General features: G+C 36.1%; 1 protein-coding gene across 1 annotated transcript in view; it reads left to right on the forward strand.

Annotated features, from left to right (window-relative positions):
• The window catches only part of TMEFF2 (transmembrane protein with EGF like and two follistatin like domains 2), a 248,660-nt gene extending 226,559 nt beyond the window's left edge, over nt 1–22,101 (forward strand). The window contains exons 8-10 of the mRNA XM_032292588.1: nt 15,802–15,925; nt 18,244–18,402; nt 21,712–22,101. Of these exons, the coding sequence (XP_032148479.1) occupies nt 15,802–15,925; nt 18,244–18,402; nt 21,712–21,808 (380 nt within the window). The 3' untranslated portion in view covers nt 21,809–22,101. The remainder of the gene's footprint in view (nt 1–15,801; nt 15,926–18,243; nt 18,403–21,711) is intronic.
• The last annotated feature ends 4,322 nt before the right edge of the window (nt 22,102–26,423 follow it).

Consider the following 26,423-nt stretch of genomic DNA (forward strand, 5'->3'; position numbering starts at 1 on the left):
ATCCCTCTCTCCACAATACCTGGCACATTCTCTGTTCTAGCCACAATGCTGTTTCCTGGAACACCTTTTCCTGTATTAGTCTTTCTCTCTGTGTTCACTCAGTCAGAAGCTCTTCCTGGGCTATCTCTAACCAGCTCTTTCTCAGCCTTCCTTTTCTCAACATGACTTTCATCACCCCACTAAATAGTCTCCCACACTACTATTCTGTATCTGAGCACCCTATTTTTCTCTGTAACATTTCTAATTTAGATGTTGGTTTTTGTTTCTGTCTATTGCCTATCTCACTTTCTAATATGCATGCTGTCCCAGAGAGAAACTGCCTATTTAACTCACCACTGTACATACTATATCTGTAGTATTTGACAAATACAAGGAAACCAGTCAATATTTTAAGTTAATGAATATATTGATGTATTAATTAGGTGTGGGTAGGATCAAGCTCTAGTAAATTCAGAAACCTCATGAGAGAAAACATGTTTCTTACCTTCTTGGATCCAAAGAGCTACACGGTCACACATCAAGAACCAAAAGTTGTGGGTTGCTATTGACAATATTAATCAAAGCAAAAGTGAGGGCCTTTGTTTGATTTATCAATGTCATTCTTCGCTCCCAACTCTGGACATATCTATTTTGTGTTTTTTCTGTTTCAAAATAAATAGTTCTCTACAGGCCCAATTCTAAATGTTAGCTGTTTTACTTTTATGAACAAGGTAGACATTTGACTCTTTCCAAATTCAAATTTGTACATGTTTTATAACCCCTATTGATTTCTTGAGTGTTTATGTACTTAGAAAGGAATGTAATTATATACCTAGAGTGTGTTAAGCCTGTTAAAGGGTAAACTAATACAATAAGATCACAAGCTACCATTCAGTTAACAACTAATCTCCAACCCTAAATGATGTCCAAGTGAAAGTAAACCGTTTAGACTCACACTGGATTCTTAACTGTTTCTAAAGTAGTTGTTTTGAACTCCAGTTATTACTTACTAGAAATTAAGGAGGTACCAGAGGCAAGTTAGTTGTTCAAAACTGGAAAGAAAAAAAAGGAATCTGTAGCAATTTAAAATACTTGGGAAATGATTTGTCCTAGATCCAAAAAGATTTGTACTTAACTGAAAAATAACATTTCAAATGCAAGAACATTTAATTTTCAATTTTCCTTAATGGAGTACTCTAAAATTCCTTCCCTCTTAAACAAAAGATGCCAAAAATAAATTCTAGCATTTTCTTAATGAGTCAGAATTCCATATGAACCTCAGTTATTCAGGGATTCTGAAAATGCAGATAATGTGAAATATCATACTTTAGACATGACCTGGAATTTTTTTGCTAAGGTCATTGATGTCAGTTTGCTACTTGATCCTTTGCTTCTTTCTAATAGGTAGAATGTAGCATCATTTGTTCTATGACATAGTGAATAATGTAAGATGACTGCTTTTGTCATGAGTTAATAAATCAAAAAGAAATGCAGCTGGGTGTGGTGACTCATGTTTGTAATCTCAGCGCTTTGGGAGGCTGAGACAGGTGGATCACCTGCGGTCAGGAGTTCAAGACCAGCCTGGCTAACATGATGAGAACCTGTCTCTACTAAAAATACAAAAATTAGTCAGGTATAATGACACACACCTGTACTCGGGAGGCAGAGGTAGGAGAATCACTTGAACCTGAGAGGCAGATATTGCACTGATGCAGTGAGCCAAGATCATTCCACGGCATTCCAGCCTGAAAAAACAGAGTGAGACTCCATCTCAAAAACAGAAAGAAGGAAGGAGGGAGGGAAGGAAGGAAGGAAGGAAGGAAGGAAGGACGGAAGGAAGGAAGGAATGCAGCCCTTTCTAAAATGTTTTCCCCTCCCCTCAAAAAAGTAATTATTCTTTACTGTCATTATTAGCATCCACATCAGCTCTTAAAAACATAATTTTGGGGTGGCAAATGCAATGAACCACAGGTACTTCAACATAAGCTTAAACTAAGGTGATCATACAATTTATCATTCAAACTAGGAAACTTTTGAGAGTAAAACAGGACACCATTAATAATTCATGCTGGGAAAATAGATGTAAACCAAGACTTTCCTGGTCACATCCTAGCTGATACCAGTCTTTCAGCTCACTTTCATTGACTGCATTTGGACTATTAAAAGACATACTTTATCAATATGAGTTTTACTGGTAAACGGTTGCCAACCATTTACAAACCTTAGTTTTTCTAGGGCTGCCATAACAAAATTACCATGAACAAGGAGACTTAAAACTACATAAATTTATTATCTTCCATTTCTAGAGGGTAAAAGACTGAAATCAGGCATGAGAAAGATCACACTTGCTCTAAAGTTTCAAAGGCAGAATTCTTCCTAGGCTCTTTCAGCTTTTGCTGGCTCCTGCACGCTTCGGTTTTAGCAGCACATCTCCAATGCCTGCTGCCATTTTCACATGATCTTCCACTTGTGTGTCCTCACTTGGCCTTCTCTTGAGGACTTCACTCATGTATGTGGAGCCCACCCTCATCCAGTATGACCTTATTTTAAGTAATTGCTTATTTCTGAATCAGATTACATTCTGAGGTTCCAGGTGAATATGAATTTGGGGAAACACAGATCTACAGTCCACTAGACATAATATTTTACTGATAGAAAAAAAAAGTAATTCCAGGCATGGAAAAAACTTGCTTATTGGTATTATTATGTCTCTTTAACAGGTTAAATAGGGGTACAACACAGAAATCTAACCATGGATATTCACATCATTAAAAGTTTTATTTTAGTTAGCAAGTTCGTGACAGTTTTACTCTGCTTAAACACAAAGATACTTGATTCACTGACATGTACCAAAAGATAATTGAGAAATACCAAAAGTCATTAAATTCTTCAGGGGTTATACTGGGTTTGGAAGTTATTTTTTAGCTAAAACCATAAAATTCTGTCTTAGGGTGATTCCATGACTTTTTTATTGCCAATTTTATTTAGAATGCTAATTTAACATGTCAAAACCACCTGCAGAAATACTCATAGCACAATCAGCTACATTTGTTTCTTAAAATAATTGTGTCTTATTCTTAACTATGAAAAGAGATGGTATACCTTCTAGCTCTTTCATTGAGAATCACTTACACTAATTTGGTCAGGTACCATATGGCAATATTCCAGATTTATAAATTAATCCAAATACACACAATAAATTCTCTCATTGCCATTTCTGGGCCATGACATCATGCAGGAAATATACACAAACTCAACAACATTTGCATATGCTTGACCTTTCACGCCATTCATGGATATCCTTCTTGTCTTTTACGATTAGCAACACATTATTGCTCTCCATATTTTTACCTTTTGCTAAAGGAGACTGAAACACATAGGAAATATATATAAAACCTGGAAACAATACACAGTCTCTGCCCTAACAGAGGGTATGATCTAGTGCAAAGCTTTCTTGTGTACCCTGAATAGGTAACAGGTGTGTTAGTGCAGCGATCCACCTTAGTCTTCTGGGTGGCTTGGGTGGCTAGAGCCCCAGGCTGATAATGTCCTCTTTTTACCAAAAACTCAACCTATTTTTTTTGTATGTATGGTGATGTGAAAAATTTGGAGATGCCATGATCCGATGCAGTGTTTCCCAGAATGAAGTCTGATGAAATAGTCCCAAAAATGTTCCTCCAAAGAGCAAGGAGGTTCCACTGAGAAATTAGCCTAGGAGCACGACATAAAGCTTGTCCCCTCCTGGTATCTCACCGTGTAAGTTCACCTTTTAAGGGCTCTGAGAAAAGCAGCAATAAAGAAACCCATATAACTTAGTTTAATCCACTCTATCCCAAATTTATTTGCCTACAGAACACCTTTTTCCATGAAGTCTGCTATAGAAGTAACCGTGCATCAGCAGGGCTCCCCTCAGGAAAATCTGGCCTAAAAAGCATGCCCTATGTCCACAAGGCCTGCAATTTAGAAGCACAGGTGGCCATTTTTCCTGCCCCATGAAACCAGATATTCCTCACCTGCTACCTCTTGCATTCTGCTGTCAATACCCATTCTTTGTTTTAGTGTCATTTATCTTGGTTGCCACAGTGCCACAAATAGTAATTTTGCTTCCAATTATTTTCCTCTATTTGTCTTCTTAACTGCCCCTGTTACCTTTCTTATGACTTCATCTTTTCCACGGACTAGCTGAGCTGATATAGATATCACCAGTGGCCCAATGCTCCTTTACTCCCATCTGTAAATTGAAGCAAGTATAAACATTGGCATAATCTGCACCTTTTCTCAGCTGTGTTATCAGTTCCTGTATTCAAGAGGATGTTTCATTTGCTTTCACGCAGTGGGTTCTTGTTGTCAATTCTGTTAGTTATCTGACAGAGTCATTAAAGAAGCCTGGAGATTTGAAAAAGTTGGTCTCCAAATACCTGAGAATTGATAAAAATCTAGAAATCCCTCACAGATGTTGGCACTTGTTACAGGCACACAGCCCATTCATGGAGTGGTGTGTTCTCAAAAGAGACAAAGACAATCTAAAACAAAGTGAGTCTTCCAAGCTGACTACAAAAGGTAAGGAAGGCTTGGCAGGCTGAAGTCCCCTGAGGACTTCCCATGACATACAAAAGTAGATATGGGAAGAGAAGCGGAGGGAAAAACATGGCTCACACACTCATAGACCACGGCAGAGCCTGGCACTTTATGGAGAGGAGCCAAGATGACCTGGGAACATACAGGTGGGGCACTGTAGGACAGTTATCAGGAGAAGGAAGGGGGATCCAGGGTGCAGGAAAACCTAGCATCAGATAGCCAAAGCATGAGAGAAATAAGAAAAAAATGGTGACTTGCGGTCAGAACTACCAGGCTCCACACTATTTGCATGTCAGAATCACCTAGAGTACTTTTTAAAAGATAGATCCAGGCCCCTCAGCTGGCAATTCTGATTGAGGTGATTAAGACCAAAGCCTGGAAATCTAGTTTTCACAAAGAAAGGAGGCAAGTCTGCACTAGAAGAAGAAGCATTGCCCTTAAAAGGGGAATTTTAGTGCATTACAATTCGCATTACACTTTCTCCTTAAAATTTGCTATTTGTAAGAGATCATAGTAGAATTGTGTTTATATAAAGCTCAGAAATGTGTATGTCTGTATACATACTTCTGTGTCAGAGCAGTATTCTCTAAGATTCTTTGATGTCCAAATACAGTATTAACTGGCTGTACCTATAAATGCTGCTCAGGTATCTAGGATTGCATAATACCTGGCAACTGTGACTATCTACAATGTCTAAACTGGGTAGTTTATTAGTGTTTAGAATTAAATATTAAATTTAAATATTCCTTTTAAATAATATAAAACATTTCTAGCTATTAGAAGCACTTTTACTACCAATTTCATGGAACTTTTTAGTTTCCTTTTGTTTTTATCAGAAGTTCAGTTTTAAACCAGTTTTCATACAGAATTTTACATTACTTCTGGTGTCTTTTGTCAAGCACTTTTGAGACTGTGCTAAAAAAAAAAGCCTATTGAAGAGTAAAAGCTATACATCTCTTCCTTAGTTTGGTAAATTATAAAACCGCTCCAGTTCTTTTCAACTGCTCTTGTAGAAAACCAAACTGATCACTAGTTTTATTTATCACAGTATCATCAAGTGTGTCTGTGCTTCTAATTTTGGTGTTTATCATATATCACCATAAAATACTTTTAAGTATGAGAATAAATGCATAGTTATATTCAAAAGCTGACAAGCAAGGAAAATATTTTATTAATTTAAAATACTGGTTTCTATTTTGAAATTCATTTGCCTATTTTTTGCTTTGTTTTGTTTTTTTAAATAAAAGTTTTCTTCTGCCCTGAAAAATGTTAATGATCTCACTTCTGGACAATGCTGTACACACAGTGTGAATGGCCAAATTAGAATCTATTAATTCAGAATTGACCGTATATGGTTCCACTGTGATTTTTGAGGTATGACATGCATACAAATGACAATTTTTCCACCTAAAACTAAAATTCCCATACTTCAATCCTTAAAGAAGGTGGTAAATTCTGCCTTTCAGAATCACACACATCACTGGCTAACAGAAGATATATCATTTTAAAAATTCCTTGATCTGTTCCTTTCTCCATTAGCCTCACTGGAAGCTGCAGAAAGATGAAACCACACCCCCTTCCCTGGCTTCATTTCTCCAGGATCTGCAGCCACTCCCCACTGACAGATCTTCTTTCATACGGCAGTTCTTACAGTCCCCTTGGTTGTTTCTGACATGCTTTCCTCATCTACAAAAAGTTATTCCATGAAGCAAAGTTAAGATCCCTTTTCTGCTGCTTTAACTTTTGGATATTTTTCTGGAAGCTTCCCAATATCAGTAAAGAAACCTAGGGAAACATTCCTTTATTTTCAAAACTATGTGTTTTGCTCTGTGCTACATACAGAGACCACACAAGTTTTTCCTTCTTTTAATCAGATATATTATCAGCCTTTAAAAGGGAGTTTCTGAACTAACGTGTCACACAGACAAGTGTGAAAATTTGGTTTGGAGGGTTCCAGAATAGGAGAGTGGTTTAGCAGTGAGCCCAGACTGAGGAGACAGAAGAGAACATCACAGAAGCTTCTTACAAGAAATAATGCCCATGATGAGACCTGAGTGATGAGCCAGACTCAGGTAGATGAAAGGGGAGGAAGGTGAGAATTTCAGGCAAAGGGAATAGCATATGGAAAGTCCCAGAGGGGAGAGAGAAATTTCATATGATGAGTGTAGGAAGATGCAAAAGAATTGCAAAAGGTGAGAATGAAGAAGCCGGGATTAGACTCTGAATTGCCTTCTGAGTATTGTTAGCATTTGACTCATTACAGGAATAATGAGGAATAACTTGAGAATTATTTCTTTGGGAGGTTTTAAAGGCTATTATAATGTACTCACATCTCCCTTCTAGAAAGATCACTTTGACTCTAGTGTGGAAAATTGATTTTGAGAGGGCAAAATTGGAGGCATGGTGATTTGCTGAAATATGGTCTAACTTTAGTGAGTAGCAATAGAAATGTGGAGAAATAGACAAATTTGGAAGATATTTAAGAAGTAGAAATCCCAGGACTTGGTGATTTACTCAGTTAGAATTTAAAAGTAAAACCCAGATTTCTGGTTTGGTCAATGGGTAGATAAATATGCGTGGGATAAGAAGCAGGGGAAGGAAGTTGGAGAAGGATCTGATGAGTTTAAGTTGCCTGGGAGACCCTAGGAATGTTGATACATAGATATGAAACTTCATAAAAGTGTGATCACCTGTCACCTATAAAAAGGCAATCTGGGCTGACTAATTAATATTTGGAAGTCAGAGGCAGTTAAATGACAAATAGAAGCCTTGGGTGAGGATGAGCTCTCTCGGGGAAAATGCTTCAAGTGTGACAAGAGAAGAACCTTAGGGAAGTATCAATATTTAAGGAATCACTTGGAAAATGGGAGCCTACACAATAGCCTATGAAGGAGCAACCAGAAAGAACAGAAAGTAGGTGGTATCATGTAAATTCAGGGAAGAGAGGGCTTTAAAAAGGAGGACGTGGTTATCTGCAGCGAATATTATTAAGAGATAGTGACAGCTGAGGCCTGAGAAGAGACTACTAGTTTTAACAACAACAATGTTGTTGGTAATATTGGTCATAGCAATTTCTCTGAAGGGGTGACCAGAGAGCTTCAAGTTAAAGATTGAGGATAAGTAAGTGCAGAAGTGATGAAATGGAGCAGGGACAACGCTTGTAAGTTTCACTGTAAATGGAATAAAGGAAACAAAATGTCTACCAAGGGACATGGATTAAAAAGCCTTTTTTCATTTCTATTTTAAGAACAAAGACATTCGAATGTGTTGAAATGCTGATGGAAAGGAGCAAAGAGTGAGGGAGAGTTGAAGCCGCAGGATAAAAGGGAGATAATTGATGGAGAGCCCTTGAGGATGATGGAGAGATTGAGATTCATGACAGGTTGGCTTTAGACAAGGTGCCACTCATGGGTTAAAAGGCAAAAAAAAAAAAAAAAAAAAAGGAAAGAAAGAAAATAATTGTTATTTTAGAGTAGCAATAGAATCTAGGTGGGAGAATCAGGAGTCATAAAACACAAATGATAAATAAGATATGAAGGCCAGATGTCTTATATTTTAATAAGTTCCTATTATACTTTACATATTACACTGGAAAGAACCCTGACTTCTACCTCAGTTCTATTTACCAGTTGTGTAAATTATTAAGACAAATAATTTAATCTACTTTAACTTAAGTTTCCTAATCTATGAAAAAAAAGGAATTTTATAAATCTACTTTAAAATGCCAGTCACATTTTGATTATGTTGAGTATTAACACAATAATCATCCAGTTGTAAGATTCTCAAGTAATTGAAGACACATTTACTATCGTCTTATCTTAAGAATCAGTTTTCTTGGTTGTTTTTAGGAGGCAATAAGCAAAATCACTGGTAGGCAACCAATAGCTATAGCATATGGATACACGACACATAGCATAGTGTCAGACACATAATAGCTACTCAAGAAATATTCATATAATAAATTACTGAAAGATAGTTTTGGGGTTGTATCTGTTATTCAAACTTTTGCTTTCACTATATTTCAGTAAATGCTCCAACCTCAATCTTCTTGACTCCCTGCTGATTAGTCATTTCAGGGTTACAGAGAAAAACAGATACATCACCTGAGAAGCTTTGTCTTGACTATTTATCCATTTCTGCGCACACAGCCTACAAAGAAGAAAATCGCTTGGCTCACATGGCCCAGAAGGCTAAAGTAGGTGGGACCTGACCTGTTGCTTCTTTCTTTTGTCACTTAGTGTCCTTTTCAGCATTGTCACCAAGGAAGTTCACTAAGAAAGGATGTCCAGATTAACCACAAGCAAATAATTTTGGCCAGAAATGCATAGATTTGGTTCAAGACAAAAAAGAAGAGAATAAGTACATTCTTAGCATAAAATGGCTTCTCACAGCTTTTCCTTTCTCTAAAGTTTATAGCAAACTTTGTCTCCTGAGAGCAGCTTGGAAGTAAGAAGAGATGCTGAGGAGAAAACTCAGTGGGGAGAGCTGTAGCAAATTGCCCCAGATAAGCTTAAGGCACCTCCAGCCCTGGACTCCCAAGAGGCTAATGAACCGTAGATTCCTGCCTCTTCCCAAGGCCTGATATTTACAGAAATGTTGTCAAAGATATCTAAAGTTCCATAAAATATTGTATTTTTTTAAAAAGGTCTTCAACTAAGTCTACTAAACCGATAGGATTTACCCACTTGCTGAGAGTTAATAGGCTCTTGACAGAGTGGTGAAGTTTGAAAAGAACCATTAAAGACAGAACACAACTTCTCCCAGTGGCCTGCCTCAAAATCCAGGCAGGGCCATTTCTGAGTCAAAAAACAGAGCAAACAACTAAGGAGCTACTTGTTTGCTCTTAATGATAAATTTTTCTGAGGTCCAGTATTTCTAACTAAATTTCTGTGAGCCTTGTTATGCCAAATTACTGAATTATAATTGTATTTGGATGTCATAAGTGAAAATGTTGCATACAAGTTTTTCTCCCAAAATTTTACAAATTTTTCAGTATTTATCTATGTAAATATATTACAAGTAGAAACTGAGTTAATAAAAGCCCATGCAAATAATCATCCACTATTGTTGCATTTCAATTACTCCAGTCCCCAAATTACTATGTATATTTCAGATACTGGTACTTTTTCCAATCTAAATTCTAGCAATTCCTGAATCATGTCATCAAGGCCTTGCCTGAGAATGCAGTAACATGAAAATTAGTTTTCTTCCACTTTTTTAATTTTGTGTCCAAAAAGAATATTTATAGTATGTGCAAGCAGTGATAAGGATAATCACATTTCACATTATATATGAGTACCTATCAATCATGGGATAAAGAGGAATTTCTGTTTATTTGCATCCATCCTGTTCCCAACCCATACCACTGCCTTACTAGCAAAGTTTCTGATACAAGTAGTTTCAATTATTTTTCTGAAAAAATGGAATAATGTTGAACTTGCAGAAGAAATGTTAAATTTGTAACAAGAATGCTGAAAGACATGGTCTCTGTTTTGAAGAGTTGATTTCCAAGTCTTTAACAGAGATGAAATAATAAGAATGTTATGACTGAGTCTCTGCTCTTCATAAAACTTGAAAATTGATTGTTCCTTACATTCTCTGTGTCCCTCATGCTAGGCTGTCACTTTTAGCTAGCATTCTTATTTGAGTCTATGTCCCAGAAGCTTTATAAAAGAGAGACTCTTCTCATCTACTCATCTATGCCTTGAAGAAACTATGACAGCAGGTGAGGCCATTGTGGAATCTGTTAAGTTGCAGAAACTCAGACTGCATTACATTCAGAACCCATTCAATAGGAATGCTTTTCTAGTCTTTAAAAAACTTCGATTGCAACTCAAGCTAGCTATGAGGTTTTACTGCCTCGTATGTGTATACCTGATAAGATAAGGAGAGGAAATCGTAAGAATTGAATATCTTCTTTGAAACCAACTCTAACCAACAGTGGGAACAATCATGACTTTATTTCTATATTCATAATTTATTTCTGTCTCAGGCACAATGTAAATATAATAAGAACAAAATAGTTTTTCCTTTTCCAGTTAAATAAAAATAGGTTCATTTTGCTTTGGAGATATGGCAGTAAGTAGGGGAAGGGTAAAATTAAGTAATTACAAAAGCTGTCCAAGAATATGAATATTTCAATACTGGAGTTTCCCTCTAATGTCATTACATATAAAAATAGCAAGATTACATAAACACATTCAAAATGGAAAATTTTGGTTTTCTATAAAAGTATCATACATTTTGTGGGCCCACAGCAAAAGATAGTTGGATAGATAAACCAAACTGTAATACTCACATGCACGTGCATGTCAAGATCATATGGAAGGTTAAAGCATGATTTTTAAAATTGAATTGAGGTCCACTAAACAAAAGAAAGGCAATACACTACATAGTAAAGGTCCTCCATGCTAGAATGTCTGAATTATAGACATAGTCGAAATTTAAGTTACTTTATACCCTTTCAAAAGGTAACATCTCCCATAATTTAAAGCAAAAGTAATTTATTTTGTTTAATGTATATAAATAATATCTCTATTTCTCTACATCTTTCTCCTAGCATATCAAAAATGATATTTTATAATAAATGTTAGTAAATATTATTAATTTATCATAAGTAAATATTAGCAATAGAAATCAATGTTTCTTTCAGAATTCAATGAACTTATAATTCTGAAATAATCTAATTGATATACATTAACAGTCTATAGCATCCCTTAGAAACGGCAACACAGCTCCTTTCAATGCCACCAGCAGCCCACTGCTTTACAATGGAACACATTCTCCTGTTGAAAAGCTCTGGTTGTTTAAAAATATACAGTGGAGATCTGCCCCTCTAAAACATTCACTAAATTCTTGATGTTTCCTCTAGTTTAGGATCTTTCTAAATTTACTCAGAAACACTTACACAGAATCAGACTCCTCTGGACCAATCAGTGGCCTAGGAATTTGTGTACATTTGAAAAAAAGGCCTGATTAAAGTGGGCCATTACCAGAGAAATATCATTTGACCAGCCCCCAAAGGCCACCCAGCCTGTAGTGCACAATGAGTAAGGGTCTAGTTCTCTGGTCTATACAGCAAAAGTTTGACCTTACAGAATTCAGAATTGAGTGGGATGAAGAAAGTTGACATGTGACCCCCTTCAAATAATGAACAGAAATTTGGAACTAGTCAGTTCACTCAAATGAAATATGTAACTGTTAAATGGGTAAGATATTCATACTGTTTTGTCAAAGTCATTCCAATGTGAAGGCTACATAGAAGTCGAATTATTTCAAGAATGAAACAATTAGTAGAGCATCAGAATAAAAGAAATGGGTTAACTGAGTAAATATTCAATAGCTTCAGAAACTAATAACCTGGTGCATCTATCTCTGTACCTGGGATTCTGGGTTTGCTAGTTCAGCTTGGTTTTTTAAGACACACCAACTTGGGCTGGGTACAGACTCATGACTGTAATATCAGCACTTTGGGAGACCAAGGCAGGTGGATCACTTGAGGCCAAGAGTTCACAACCAGCCTGGCCAACATGGAAAACCCTCATCTCTACTAAAAATTTAAAAAATTAGCTAGGGTAGTGACACCAACAATGGGGACAAGCTACTATGGAGGCAGAGACATGAGAATCACTTGAACCCTGGAGGTGGAGGTTGCAGTGAGCTGAGATCATGCCACTGCACTCCATCCTGGGAAATAGAGTGAGACTCACTCTCAAAAAAAAAAAAAAAAAAAAAAAGACATACCAGCTTGGAGAACACAGGGATAGATAATACAACTTAACCCTCAGAATTTCTTTGGCCAAGCTTTAATCTTTGTCCAAAGGGAAACACTCTTTCTTTAGAAATGTGGGTAGATTTTGTCAAGTTTTACACTGTAATAGCTCTGCTTTGATCCATAACGTGTTCCTTTGATAGATTAATTCTCTAAACAACATCTTATTTTCAGCTTTTTAGGGAAAGGAAGACAGGGGCAATGGTAAACATACACACACACACATACATACTGGACTGTATTGATTTAGTCTGAACTGCTAAATCTGTCTTTGACCCCTTTCTACCCACTTAACAATTCTTGAGTTACAGTAAGGTAAGGCCTCACCATTTGCCATTCTCTGTCTCTTTTGCTTTCTCTGTTTCTTTCCCTGCGAGCACCAGGGTAGAAAAAATATGTGTAGCTGTGTTATAGAACAGCCCAGGTCAATAGCTCTTAACTGAAGTGTTGACTAGCAATGGGCATGCAGTCCTATTAGCTCTGCTGCAAATAACTCAGATTATATCAGAAATTGTTTCTTGAAAGGGTCAGGAACTATCTAGAACAAACCATTTGTAAACATTTAAACGGGAAACTAGTGGAGGATTTTAAACAGAGACATGAAGAGTTTCTACCATAGCTTCTTATCTATTTTAGTAGAAGGAGCACCACCCTTACATTAAACCTCATTTTAAATGGAGGACAGAGAAATCGATGTCTAAACCATAAGCTACTGAAAGAAACATGCAGACTTCCAGATATACATAATTTTTATATAATTTAAAATGTTTTAATGCTTTGTTATTGCTTAATACCTACTACACATAAATATTAAGATCACAAGCACTATGGTTCATATACATGTTTGTTTGGATATTAGATTTCTGTGTTTCTACTCTTCTAATATACTAAAATCTCATTTCTAAAATATGTGTATTGCATTACTAGCAGTGGTTGTATATTCAGGTTTTCAATCAACTGGTTTACTTGGTTGGATTGACTATAAATTTGTTGACATATATTGATGATTCCTCATTTTCTTGCCCAGAGATCATTTCTTCTACTCATTTATTTTCAATCTCTCTGCTTTCTTATTTGACAGTATCCTATGAGCAGCATAACAGAGCACTCCAAGCTCATAAGAAAAGTGTAAACTAATTAGCAGGTTTTATGATGGAAACTATTCCCTGCCCATGTGATTACCCTGGCTGGATAATGAACTTTGTGAAAATATCCATCTCTTACTACACTAAGGCAACAGCCTCATTCAAACAAGCTCTTACTTTTCCCTTAGACTTCAGTTTGTAATTGTGAATATGGCACAAGCCCAGAAACAGTCAGTATGGGGTGAGGTACAGGGTTAAAAATAAAATAGCCTAAAACCTGGATTTCCACTTAATAAATTCTTGATCTTCTTTGCAACTGACAGAAAGAAAAATAGGCCTAATAAGATAGGTTTGAAAAATACTATAGCTGAAAAGACAGTGAATAACTGAAATTTAGGGAAGTCACAGAAAATTTCCCTGCATGCAGGTGTTCAGAAGCACTGAGGGGTTACTAATGAACCCTAAATAGAAGTGTTGAATAGTTTGTTATGGGAAGAAGGTCCAGAAATAAAAGTGAAAATCAGAGAACAGGTTCATTACAGCAGCAGAGTGACTGACAAACCCCACTGCTAACACCTCCTCTAAACAGCGGGTGCATGGTTTGATCGCTCTGGTGTGTAGCCCCTGGCCCTGGAACAGAATGAACACAGCCTCCTCCATGGGTTCACAAATTGCCCTGCTTCCATTTTGGTCACACGTTCCCGTGTGGGAAATTTCACCCAACACTACCCACACCAATTTTGGTGTATTTGCTTACTGCAACTGCACTTACTACCAAAAACATCATGCCACAAAATTCCAAAGTAACTTCAAAGAAGAGGGAAGAAATCAAAAAAGTTCTATACATTCTTAGTTTTCTCCATGGAAGTAGTTTTAATAGCAGTTATCAATGTGGAAATATTGTAATGCAAACAAAAAAAGTCACCAACCATCCTAGCTAAAGGGACACAGATAAGAAACAAACTAATAATTTTAATGTCACCCACAGGCTCTCTAGTATATTGGTGGCAAATCCCATACAAGCTTGGGTGTGTAACTTAAAATATTGTCCATCATAATGATGCATTTAATATCTCTGCACAAGAAAGCACTATACATATTTAACAACTTATTTCAAACTTTAATATTTTGCAGATGGCATCCGGATCTTAAAGATGTATAGATTTTTGCAGCTCTGTTGAATCATAAATAATACATTTGTCTGATTCACTAATACCAGAGGCATGTTTTATCTCCTGATGAATATGGTTATCACCCATAATTTTAAAAAAAACCTATACCCTTATGTGGAAATAATCAATTTCATAAAAATAGGAATTCACTTGCCCTTTTCTATTACTGCTGACTAATTATTGGGGTGTTGAAGAGTACCTTCAAAGTGAAGAGTGTTTTCAGATTGAGGTCACAAAAGCTGTATTTTTCATGTGTTTGGGCAGAAATTTTCAAGAATATCATATTTCAGATTTAGGAAAAACAAAAAAGGCAAAAATTTTATCATAAAATGAACATATAAAGACTCAAAAGACACTTAAAGATGGCATTACAAATATGAAGCAAATGTATTTGGACTAACAAAGGTCAAAAAATTCAAATATCTGTAAAAAACATGTCAAAACAAGTAGAATATGTAATGGCAGGCAAAAGGGTTCATTTTAGAATCCAAGTTTATTCTTTATCATACGCTTAGATGTCACATAGCATTGTTAACATAGGCCAAATATTATGCATTTAAATACACTTCCAGTATTCAGTGTATAATGTGTGAATATCTACATAAGTGATTTTGAAATAACATATTCTATTCAATAGGTTTATTTTGGCAACAAAAAAATGTATGGATGCTAGTGAAAATCATTTTTGCAATAGATTTTAAAAGGCTGAAAGAATACATTTGTTGAAATTTGCATTCGGCTTGGAAAATGTGTGTTTAGCAATTGAACACGGCCATATTTTAACTTTTAAGCTCTCGTATTGCAAAAGTACCAAGGTATTACAGCAATTTACTCTTAAGGACATTATGTTGGGCTTTGAAATTTAAAAAATAAGATATTTCTTCTTGGAGTATTTCATGATCAATGTACAGTCTGTATGCGAGGAAAATTAAAGCTGTCTGACAACTCATAGAAACACCGCTAGCTGTTAAAGATGTAGAAAATTGCATAAAAGCATAAAAAGCACTGGGTAATTTTGCAATTTCATTTCTAAACACAATTGTAAAGACGTCTGTCTTTCAGTTATTTCTCCCTCTTACTTCTGAAGCACGGCCCTTTAGTTCTTGCCCTTTTAAATATCTTTTCTTACCATAGCTTTGCTTCTTAATGTACTGATTGATCTTACCAGGCTAAGAAAGTATTTACAGGGGGTGCTTGCTTTTATCTGTATTCACAGAGAATGCTAACAAATTAGAAGAAAGTGCCAGAGAACACCACATACCTTGTCCGGAACATTACAATGGTTTCTGCATGCATGGGAAGTGTGAGCATTCTGTCAATATGCAGGAGCCGTCTTGCAGGTAAATTTTTCCTCTTAAGAATTGTTAATGTATAAAGTAAATATGTAGAAACCAAAGTATAGCTGTTTATAGAAAATTGGTCGACATTCTTCTTGAATGGGTGATCAGCAGCAACACTTTTATCTGCTTCTTTGTGCATGTATACACACACACACACACACACACACACACACACAAGCATTCATACACTAAAGAAACAAAAATTTGTACAACTTACACACTCAAGTACTATATAACATGTTACTGAACTCTTCTGGTAGAATTCAAAATTATACTTTGTGCATTATAAGCTGTTTAAAGGTACAAGTTCCTACATATTATCACTCTTTCTCCTGAACACAGAATAGTACTTGTCATATGTCATGTGCTCAATAAGTACTTCTCAGACAAATGAATGGATAAAGCCTAATGTATATTCGATAACATTGTTGCTTCTCAGAGGTCATCTTTTCCTAAGTCCTTCCAGTCTTCTCATAAATATCATCAATCCTTGTTTTGCCAGGCATTTACTATTTTCTATAGATCTGCTCTCCCCTGGAGCCTTGCAAAGTAAGATCATTAGCTGTACTTCCACAGTTTCAAACTTAGTAGAGACACAAAGAAATTGCATATCTGGATTTAGTTTATAAATATTAATACTGACCGGCCATGATGGCTCACACCTGTAATCCCACACTTTGGGAAGCTGAGGTGAGAGGATTACCTGACCAGGAGTTCAACACCATCTTGCACAATAAAGAGAGACCCTATCTCAAAAAAAAATTAAAAATTAGCCAGGCATGGTGGCATGCCCTTGTAGTTCCAGGAACTATTTGAGAGCTGAGGTGGGATGATCCCTTGAACCCAGGAGTTCAAGCCAGCAGTGAACTAAGATCACACCACTATACTCCAGCCTGGGCAAATGAGCAAGACCCCATTTCTTTTATATATATATATATATATATATATATATATATATATTTATTTATTTATTTAAATACTTGCTGTGTATTCATGTCTAAAGCATAATTATTTCAGAGATGGCAAAGCCAAAATGAAAACATTTTTATTTACATTAAGTACAGGGGACATATGATGAAATAGGTTGTATTTCGATTTACAACAGAAGGTTTCTCTCTCTCTCTCTCTCTCTCTCTCTCTCTCTCTCTCTCGCTCTCTTTCTCTCTTCCTCCCTCCCACCCCCCCCCCCCCACCCCACTGCCAACTAGTACTGTCTTCCTTTCATGATTTCCCTCCACAAAATATACTAGCACAGGCCTTCAACTGAAGTCAGGCAGAATGAACAAACCTGAGAAGTTACTCCTGTTACCTTCTCACTCCCCCGTAGTGTCATTATTATTAAACCCTTCCTGGTGGAGAAAAGAAAATTCTCAGGATGTAGTTATGAGAAATTCAAAGTGAAGTAATAGACTAGTTTCACAAAATCAATGACATGTTGATCTCCTTTAAGTATTATTATTATTTTTTAAGATGGGGTTTCACCATGATGGCCAGGCTGGTCTTGAACTCCTGACCTCAAGTGATCCACCCACCTTGGCCTCCCAAAGTGCTAGGATTACAGGCATGAGCCACCGCGCCTGGCCTAAGTATTATTTTTTATGAGCTGTTTTCTCATTTCATTGACACATGTTAATTTTCATAGGTAGATTGTCTACCTGAGCTTTCCATGAGGGTTGAGTGAGAGAGGCAACATTCATCCTCAGATGAACAATACCTCATCTTATTTTGCAGAACTATATTGCCTACATTATACTTACTTTTTTTCTAACAAAATTTGACTCTATCATCAGCAGATGATTTTTTTGACCAGCAAATTACTCGTCCTGTAACTCTGATCCTAATATTTCTCAACATTTATTCTGACAATGGCATAGAGAATGTTTCATCCAAAACAAACAGACTAATTTTTGTACCCATGTCATCAGAAACAAATATTTTTTCAAGTAAACATGTTGACTTAGGTTGATTAAAGAGCAAATTAAAATGTAAAGCTTACCTTTCAGAAAATATAGAAATAACAGTCATCCCTAGACATATATTATCTCTATATATTATTATCAAAAATAAATTATCTAGTAATCCTCCTATGTTTGAAATTATTATCCTAAATACAAAAAGAACCCACATATCTTATAGCCGACAAATACAAAGAAATCTTGTTGAAAATAAGTAGTTGAGAGCCATAACCTCAACGTAGTATTTTTATTTACAAAAGGAAATAAAGAGCCCTAATTTTGTGATGAAAATAAATGCCTATCGATCTACTATAAAAATGAATGCAGCAGCTACAGGTAACTGGGCACTATAATTTCTTCCAGGTGTGATGCTGGTTATACTGGACAACACTGTGAAAAAAAGGACTACAGTGTTCTATATGTTGTTCCCGGTCCTGTACGATTTCAGTATGTCTTAATCGCAGCTGTGATTGGAACAATTCAGATTGCTGTCATCTGTGTGGTGGTCCTCTGCATCACAAGGTCAGTAACAGCACTTGGTAGCTACCCAAATAAAGGGTTACCTTGTTCCTCCTTTTTTAAATCAGATTCCTCTGAGTTGAGTTCCTTCATGGACTGTGCAGCCTTTCTCTATGAGTCCTATGTCCTTACCATAAGAGTATTTGAATAGACAATGGAGTGGTACAATACCATATTGGGGTGATACAAATTGTTTTCCTTAATTTTGCCTGATGATAAAGATTATTGATTTTACCTGCCAGAATTAGTATCCTTTTCTACCTGGATCAATATCCTTATGTACATGGATCAGTTTTGACATATCTTGGTATAATAACAAATACATTTTTATCTTAGGATGAAAAAATAGCTTTCTGTCACAAAATGCAGAAGCATATATAGTTGTACTTTTATGATAAATGAAAACCTTAGATACATAGAAACATGCAGCAAATATCACAACAAGCTTTTATGTCAAATTCCCAGCCTAATCAAAAGGTAATTATTTCCTGGAGAATTAGGTTGAAAGATAGGTTTCTTTTAGTTTCAACGGGAAAGAAATCCATCATTAGGTAACAATGCCTGACGCTGGGCTTGGAGTAAAGGAGTAAGCCCAGTACCTGCCTAATTTCATTAGCATGCAAACCAATGGTAACCAAGAATTGGACTTTAAGCCAAATGCATATCATTTGTGTTCTGTATAACCAGAAAAGTCATTGAAGATAGCCCTTACTGACTTGATTTCACTCTTCTACAAAAAATTCCAAGAAAGTTATTAAGATGTTCACCAAACTCACAAGACGTTTAGACTTTCTTCATTTGTGTAGCTCTGAAGTAAATCAGAATGTTTCCCTAACAATTATTTTGAACAGATACAAAAATAAAAGAAAGTATCATATCTTTAGAAAATAAGGGCCATAATACATTTTAGTATGGTATTGCACTATCTTCTTTAAGGACAAGTGTGGCATTTGCTCTTGAAAAAGACAAAATATGGTTCATAAATCCTCGCCTGGCCTAAAGGCTTAAGGGAAGATCATTGACTAGAGCTTTGGGCTGCTCTAAGCCGAGATGAGTTCATCAACTCGACTCTCACGTTTAGATGCCAAGTGAGTCAATGGATTATATTAAATTCTGGGGAACATAAAATAACAAGAAAGCAAAAATACTGCATATAAAAAGACAAAGAAAAGAATCTGAAACATAGAAAACTGTGCCATATGACTGTAATATCTAGCCAATATCAGTCCATGAAAAACAAAACCTATATTTAATGAATATAATCTCAACAATTTGATTGCTACTTCTACTACTGACACAAATACAAAACTATAAATATTTTAGATGTTTTCAATTCTGTCATGAATCACAGCAGCATTCCTGTACATAATAATAACAGCTGGAATATATAGGGTCCTTTCCTCACCAAGATTTATGTAAGTATACATTATGTGTGTATATCATATGTGTGTATACACGTATATACACACACACATATATATACACACATTTAATAACATTACAAAGAAGGAACAATTATCTCCAGTTTCAAGATAGAAACCCTGAGGTAGAAGTTGGCAAATTGCTGACTTCACACAGCTGAGCAGCAAAGGCAGAAATGGTGTCCAGAGTGCCTAGTGCCTGAATCTGGACACTCCACCGTACTCATACTGCCCTGTGTCTAGTAAGGATTTTGTGTATTCTGATGCTCAAGATTATCTAAACTGAGCTCCAAATTAGAGTAAGCTATTTTTCCAAGGCATGTGGCCTTATTCATTTTCTGTGTTATAATAAAATAAAACCTATCCTCAGTGTATTTGCTTTTGAGGCAGAGACATAGCACATAAACTAAATTAGTATTTTGTAATACCTTTTACAAATCTGTTTAGGACCACTAAACCTTCTAGAGCAAACTAAATTAGTATTTTGTAATGCCTTTTTCAAATCTGTCTTAGGACCACTAAACCTTCTAGAGCCTTTCCAGGATTCATACTAGTCAATAAAGCACAACAATTCCCAGTGTGGATTCATTTCACTCACTTGAAAACATTCTGCTCTGAAACCAGACTTTCCAACTAGGCTATCTCTCCCCAAACCCCAGAAATCCTACTTTCCTGATGACCTGGACACCTTTGTCTGTCAAGACCTATTTTAAAATAGGTCTTGCTAAAATATTTACAAAATTGCACCAAACCGAGGTCCTCTCATTTCCTTTGATTTTTAGTCTTCCTCATCTGGTCTCACCTGTCTTCTACATGTCTCTACTGGCTCCTTTCCTTCTTCTTATTTTCTTTTTTTAAAAATTCTTTTCTCTTTTTCTTTACTATTTTAGCCAAACACCTGCCCTCCTCCTAAACACCACGTGTCACAAAAATATATGGACATTTGGAGACATGTTTCAAAATGAAAAGAGTTGCCCTGTTGAGAAGTTGGATTTTTGATCTTTTTATCTCTAGCTCCCATTTGCTGGGAATGTGATTTCTGCTCCATGTTCACTTTAACAGACCTATCCTCCCTCTAAAACGCTACATATATATATTTGTATACACAAACATACGCACACACACATATATATATACATGACCACACATACACACACATGATATACATGATATACGTGTAATATGTTATATTTATACACTTTTATATATTCTGATACTTCATAGATTATTATAATGGAATTTTATATGAACTTTCTATTATTCTCATTTGCATAGCCAAAGCATTGTTTGTTACACGAGAAAAAAATACTAGATCAGAGATTTTCAGATAATTTAACTGAATATTAGATTTTTATAGATGCTAAATAATTGGTACAAATTTATGTCCTTAATTTATACTGTTAATGTACAAAAATGATACTAGGCTGGTCCAAAACAATATTCTTTTCCATTGCATATCAGATATTAACAATTGGTTCATTCTCTGGTTTGATAAGATTTAAACTCATAACACTGAAAAGTCAATATAACATTCATTCTTAGGACATTTAAAATATAAAATTGTTGAAGACCTTTAAAGTGAGATAAAAGGGCTCACGACTTGCTTGACTGCATTATGCTGAGTCATTCTTTGTGCCTTAATGAGTAAGCAGTTAAGGACAAAGTAAATGTCTTCCTCTTCAACTTCTTCGTCTGTTCAATTCTCAATAGAAGCATAAAGATAACTGCGCAGAGAAGCAAAATAATAACTCTTCCAAAATAATTTGAGCTTCTACTAATAATAAATTCTTTCACCTGAAATATTTTAATAATTTGCTTAATCCATAGCTTCACTCTGTAGGACCAAGGTAATAGCATTGAACTAAGATTTATCAACTTTCCAACTTTCTAGGAAATGCCCCAGAAGCAACAGAATTCACAGACAGAAGCAAAATACAGGGCACTACAGTTCAGACAACACAACAAGAGCGTCCACGAGGTTAATCTAAAGGGAGCATGTTTCACAGTGGCTGGACTACCGAGAGCTTGGACTACACAATACAGTGTTATAGACAAAAGAATAAGACAAGAGATATACACATGTTGCCTTGCATTTGTGGTAATCTACACCAATGAAAACATGTACTACAGCTATATTTGATTATGTATGGATATATTTGAAATAGTATACATTGTCTTGATGTTTTTTCTGTAATGTAAATAAACTATTTATATCACACAATATAGTTTTTCTTTCCCATGTATTTGTTATATATAATAAATACTCAGTGATGAGAAAAAATTGGCATTCTTAAATTTGCGGTATCTCATAACTGTAAATATAATCAGACTAGTTCAATCTGGACAGCTACCAATATTTCACGTTTCTCCTCATCTTGAGATAGCACGTTAGTTTGTATAGGACTCAGTGGCTAGGTTTTGAGTGATTCCAAGATCAAGGGAAATGATAGTTATTGGAAAAGAGAAAAAATAATTTACTTTATATCGAGTGAGGATAAAATATTTTGGATCTTTGAATCATCTCTATTTCATCAACTTTCTTCCCTGGTCTTCCATTTTCATCCCTAGAGCAGAAAAATCTCTGGCATATAAATTAAATAAAAGAAGAAGGGGAGGGAAAGTGTTTTATAACTCATAAGAGGGAAAGAAGATATTGGTTTTTATTGGGGAAGAAGCTTAGAATCCCCCAGTTAAGTGTATATATCCGAAGGACCCGGAACAAGTCACTTATTAGGTATACACAGAGTAGCAAAATATATTCCATTTAGGTGGGTGGAATTACAGGGGAAAAATATAATAACACCATTAAATGTGAAACACCAAAATTGTGAATTCTCAAAAGCACCGTACTATATTTATAGTATATGGTTCTTTGAAAAGAAGTTAGAATCACAACCAATACCCCATGAATAGCTTTATGGCAAATGCAGCACCATGATTTGAAATGGAACTAAGATGATGACAGTATTTCATGAAAACAGAGATATGTTTTGAGCATATTTAAATGGTGAGGTAAGAAAGAAAATCCCATAGCATCTGAAAGACCTCACTGGGAAGTTGGTATGGGTTTTTGTTTGATTTGTGCATACAAATAGGTATTACAACTTGGTTTGGAAAAAATAAGCTGTGAAAATTCTCAAGGAATAAGATGAAAATAAGTCAATTATTATCATTTAGCTCTGCAAAGCTTTTCATGGCTAACACAGTAAATTTAAATAAAGCTCTCTTTGTCTCCTTCAAATAACCTGTGCGTGGACTTTAAAAAAAAAAAAAAAAAGGGCACTCCAAATATCAAATCAACACATTCTGAATATAAAATATTCAGTGAAAAATTATTTTCTGAAGTGATGTTTAAAATACTCGTTAAAACATAAATAAAGGTGACAATGTAAGTAGAATCTAGGACTCTGAAAAACCTGGTTTTCTAGATTAGTCATCACTGTGAAAAACGTGACTCTCTTGGCATAACCATCACTCAAGTGTTCCCATAAATCAGCCTCTGCTACCTGTACAAGACAAATTCCTTTTCAACTTCTTCATGGAAGTTTAGTTTGGTTAACAGGTAGAAAGATGTAACAAGCCAGGGTCTCCTTTGTAAGATAGCTGTGACAAAGAAATCCTTCCTCCTCATAAAGGAAGAGGGGAAAATACAGCCACCACAGAGATTTATAGAGATTAAAAGAAACATTTCTACTGACTCTGGCTTGTAGGAGTGTGAAATGATTTGATTTGTTAGATATGGCTACATTGCTGTATGTGCTTTTTTATCAATGGACCACAAACCTGAGAGTCCTTGGAGTTCATAGTACAATACACCCTTGCCCAGTTTCATGCTTACTCACCCCATGAAGGAATCTCTTTTAAAAGATGCAAAACAATCTTAAGTGAGCACATACTATGTGCCAGGCACTATTCAAGGTCCTAGGGAAATACAAATAAAATATGGCCTCTGTTTTAAAAAAAAAAAAACAAAGAAAAGAAAAACAAACAAACAAAAAACTCACAATCTAGAACTAACAGATAATCATCCAGCCTCTACTAGCATATTTCTGATAATTTGGAATTTCATCCTTGGACAATTATAATTTTTGAGACAATTCTTTCTCGTATCAAGTAAATACTTATTTCTATGTGTTTTCTACCCATGACTCCTATTTTTCCTCTTAGGAGCAAAGGAATAATGACTTATTTATTTAAAATAGAAATACAGAAATCATGTTTTCCCACTCACCCCACAGCCTTCCTGCAAGACTTTTCTTCTCCAAGTGAAGCATCTTTAATTTCCTTATCTGTCCTTCATGTGATATCATTTCCACATCCCCCTAGCATCTGCTTCACCCTTCCTTGGACAAACTCTACCTTATCAATATATTTATTTAAGCATAGAGCTCAGAATTTCACAGTCTACTACAGCCATCTGACCAGCAGGCTATATAGTAGAACTTGTAGAAAGCAAGTTTGAGAGCCGTGATTCTTAAATTTAAGTTCTATTTAGACCCGCAATTTTGCTGTGGCACCATGAACAAGTCATATCATATCTCTGATCTCAGTTTCCTGATCCATAAGATCACTTCTGTCTCTCTATCAAGATTCTATATATTCAGAAAAAAGGCACTATACTTTTAGTATTGCTACCAAGGACTACACTGACTACTGTTATTGCTTATCCTCAACTTAAATTCAAAATTCTTTTAAAGTAAACTGCTCATGGCCAGGCATGGTGGTTCACACCTGTAATCCCAGCACTTTGGAAGGCCAAGGCAGGCGGATTACCTGAGTCCAGGAGTTCGAAACCAGCACATGGAGAAACCCTGTCTTTACAAAGAAATACAAAGTAAGTCGGGCATGGTGCCACTGCCTGCAGTCCCAGCTGTTTGGGAGGCTGAGGCAGAGAATCACTTGAACCTGGGAGAAAAAGGTCGCAGTGAGCCACCGCAGTCCAGCCCTGGTGAAAAAGCAACACTCTGTCTCAATAAATAAATAAATAAACAAACTGCTAATGAGCCATGTCATTCCCTTATTTACTCATTCATTCATTATACATTTATTATAAATTTACCAAGGGCCTCCAGTTACCAGCACCATGCTACATTACAAAAAGTCAGCGACAAATAAGGCAGAGTGCCTGCCTGAAAGGAATTCACTATCAGAACATCCCAGTTCCTTGCCTCAAAGATCACACCATCCTGCAGGGAAGATTGAGGCATAAATAAAAAATTATAAAGAATGTGACAAAGGCTCTGATACTGGTCAGCTCAGAGTGATTGGGGACCCCGAAAGAGGAAGTGCAAGGCTGGGGAGGTATCCTCTTGACAGTAAGATACACAGAATGACTTCATCATTCTCCACACATACTCTGACTTCCTGCTTCTGATATTTTACATGCTCCTCATGCTTTCTTCACACCCTTCTTCTCTTCACAAAACCCAGAGCAAATAACAGCTTATCAGTGAAGCCCCCCTGACTCCCTTGGCCATCTTCCTAATTATCTTATAGTGCTTTTCATGTTTTTCCTTAATTGTCCATGCAAGTCTGTCTTTCCTGTAGCAAAGGAGCAACAAAACCCAGAAAATCAGTGCCTTGCCAATTGTCTTAGTTTAGGAAACGTGTTGGATACCTACACCATGCCAGACACTATTCTAGGTACTGTGATGTTGCAATGAAGTGCCTAACATGTCTCTGCTCACAGGCTCACATTTTAGCAGATGGGGGGGGGGGTCATCAAACAATTAAAAAAAAAACTGCAGTTTCAAGTTCTACACAAAGAATTAAAAACAGGACAAGGTGGCTGGGTAGTGACTGAGGACTGGGTGCCTCCAAAGTGAGCATCATGTTTAAAACTGGGCCTCTGAAGCAAGGCAGATATGACTGCCTGTCTAAGCTTCATTTTACTAGCTAACCTTGGGTGAGTTGCCTCACTTCCTTATGCCTCATATTTTAAATGGAGAGAAAAAATATCTTCCCTGTCCAATATGATTGGTTTGAGAAATGAACATGACAATTCATCCTTGTACTCAGAATGGTGACATGTACACAGTGAACTTTCAATATATGGAAATTATTTTATAGGGATTTGATAAATATGTGTTGTAAAAGTAAATAAGAAGAAACATATTTCATCAGTTAAATATTGTGTCATGGGAATCACACGGTCAGAGTAAGAAGGAATCAAGCAATCATCCTTGCTCAAAAAAAGTGTCTCTCATATCTTTGAAGGCAAGAGAGCTGGTTTTGGTTCTGGAAAAATAAGGCAATATAGAGTTAAGAAACAACACAGTACCTCTGATTCTGTTTTTCAGATGGATCCACTGGTATTGTGTCTGAATAAGAGGGGGGTTTTTCTGCTACTTTAAAATAGGTATATCCTGACAAAGCACATACCATTAAACTTCTTGTGTGTTTTCAGACAGGGAATGAGTGAGTCAATACTGCAGAGATTTTGCAGGATCAAAGTCTTCACTTGCATGGATCCTGGAGAAGTCAGTGCAGAGTACTAAAATATGACAGAGATGATCCCTGTGTCATATTAGACTCTCTACTAATGTTTGTCTTCAGATGCTACTTCCCTTTGCCAAAATCTTGCAACCCCTGCACCACCTGTTG

Source organism: Sapajus apella, unplaced genomic scaffold, assembly GCF_009761245.1.
Source record: "Sapajus apella isolate SASKATOON/1434 unplaced genomic scaffold, GSC_monkey_1.0 scaffold28, whole genome shotgun sequence".
In the NCBI taxonomy this organism is placed as follows: Eukaryota; Metazoa; Chordata; class Mammalia; order Primates; family Cebidae; genus Sapajus; species Sapajus apella.